We start from the raw sequence: 2,028 nt of genomic DNA on the forward strand, positions 1-2,028 counted from the left end.
TGCTTTCGAAGTATAATACAGTTTTCATGAAAGAAAATAACCTGCCCATTCAACAGGAGAAACAAAGTGATTGCAAAAACACTCAAACTCGAAGCATTTAGAAAAATTATCTGAGAAGAGTGAATTTCCTATATGTAACTCAATGATCCCATGATTAATTTATACATCATTGATGAATTAAATGCATTTACTTTGAAAATACGTACATAAAATTTGAGTTTAGATTATAAAATAACTAAAATAATGCACAAATATTGCAAGTTTTCAAGATTTAATATTTTTAATTTTCATGTGTTTACAAGATAGTACCTTAAGTTTAATATATTAAAAAATAGCCATCACAAAATGTTGTATCCAGAGACATAACAGTTAATTGAATTTTGACTAATTTATTTAATCATAAATTTCTATGAAAGAATTATGCATTGTTTAATATACTAAAACAAATTTTATAAATAAAATACCAAATCTAAGATACTGAGTGACAATGAGACTTGATGAGTACTAATTTTCTGATTGTCTCTTTCACAACCTTGTTCCTTAGGCTGTAGATCAGTGGGTTCAGCATGGGAATCACTACTGTGTAAAACACAGAAGCCACTTTAACAACGAACGAAGAAGCTTTAGGTTTCGGAACACAATAGAGGAAGAGGATGGTGCCATGGAAGATGGTAATTGTTGTCAGGTGGGAAGCACAGGTAGAAAAGGTTTTCTGACACCCACTCGCAGAAGGAATCTTCATAACTGAGGTGAAAATGAACGCGTATGACGTCAGAATAATCAGCAGACTAATGACCTCATTGAAAACAGCAATAACAAAACATAGTATCTGGCTGATGTAGGGATCTGAGCAGGAGACAGGCACAATTACAGAGTGCTCACAGATAAAATTATTGATGATGCTAGACTCTCAATAGGAGAATGCAAGAAGAAAATATGTGAGTGTTAGGGAACACACTACCCCCCCATGTATAAGATCCAACCACCAGAAACACAACCAGCCTGTGAGACATAAGAGCAGTATAGAGCAGGGGGTTACATACTGCCACAAAGCGGTCATAAGCCATTGCTGCCAGCATAAATGTTTCAGCTACAGCAAAAATGCAGGCAAAAGAAAACTGCAGTATGCACCCATAGAAAGAAATGGTCCTGTCCTCCACAACCAAGTTCTCCAAGAGTTTAGGTGTCACTACAGTAGAATAACAGAAATCAACAAAGGACAAGTGGCTGAGGAAGAAGTACATGATGGTGTGAAGCTTGGGGTTTATGCGGATGAGGATTATCATCCCCACATTCCCCACCACTGTTAGAGTGTAGATGAGCGAGAAGAGCAGGAAGAGTGGGACCTGTAGATCTGGGTAGTCAGAAAAACCCACGAGAATAAACGTCTGCATGCTGCTTTGATTTCCTTTTGTTGCCTTCATAATTCCTGTTGGAAAGAAAAGAAAAGCATGCATGTACAGTAGACAAAAAAATAAAGGAAGACATAGAGAAAGTGAAACATTTATTTGACGTTTCTACGGAGGCTGATAAGAACATTATTTCTCATACCTGGTTTCCCAAATGTGACACTTTTAAAAACATTTATTTTTTGAGATCATAATATAAAAACATGTGCAAGTAACAAATTGGGACATTTTTTGAAAGAATATTTCCCAGATCCATCAACTTTCTTTTTTTTTAATTTTAAGATAATTTAATTAGAATATTTCTTCTTTCCTATTCTTTTCCCACCCACAATGAGCTCTCCAGAATCAATCACTGATTAAGAAAATTCCTTATAAAGTTGATTATTGTTTTCTCGAGGTCTGTGAAGAATTTTGTTGGGATTTTGATGGGGATTGCATTGAATCTATAGACTGCTTTTGGTAGAATTGCCATTTTTCCTATGTTGATCCTTCCAATCCAAGAGCATGGGAGATCCTTCCATTTTCTGGTATCCTCTTCAATTTCTTTCTTCAAAGACTTAAAGTTCTTGTCAAATAGATCTTTCACTTCCTTGGTTAGAGTTACCCCAAGATACTTTAT

The 2,028-nt window shown here is 35.3% G+C and overlaps 1 protein-coding gene across 1 annotated transcript; it reads right to left on the bottom strand.

Moving 5' to 3' along the window:
• Positions 1–469: 469 nt before the first annotated feature.
• On the bottom strand, positions 470–1,790 carry LOC125404094 (olfactory receptor 5D13-like). The gene is given in 2 exon segments (XM_048439863.3): positions 470–950; positions 952–1,790. Coding segments are annotated over 2 exon segments (987 nt in total). The 5' UTR covers positions 1,458–1,790.
• Positions 1,791–2,028: the final 238 nt, after the last annotated feature.

This window comes from Myodes glareolus, chromosome 6 (genome assembly GCF_982192425.1).
Source record: "Myodes glareolus chromosome 6, mMyoGla1.1, whole genome shotgun sequence".
NCBI classification, from domain to species: Eukaryota; Metazoa; Chordata; class Mammalia; order Rodentia; family Cricetidae; genus Myodes; species Myodes glareolus.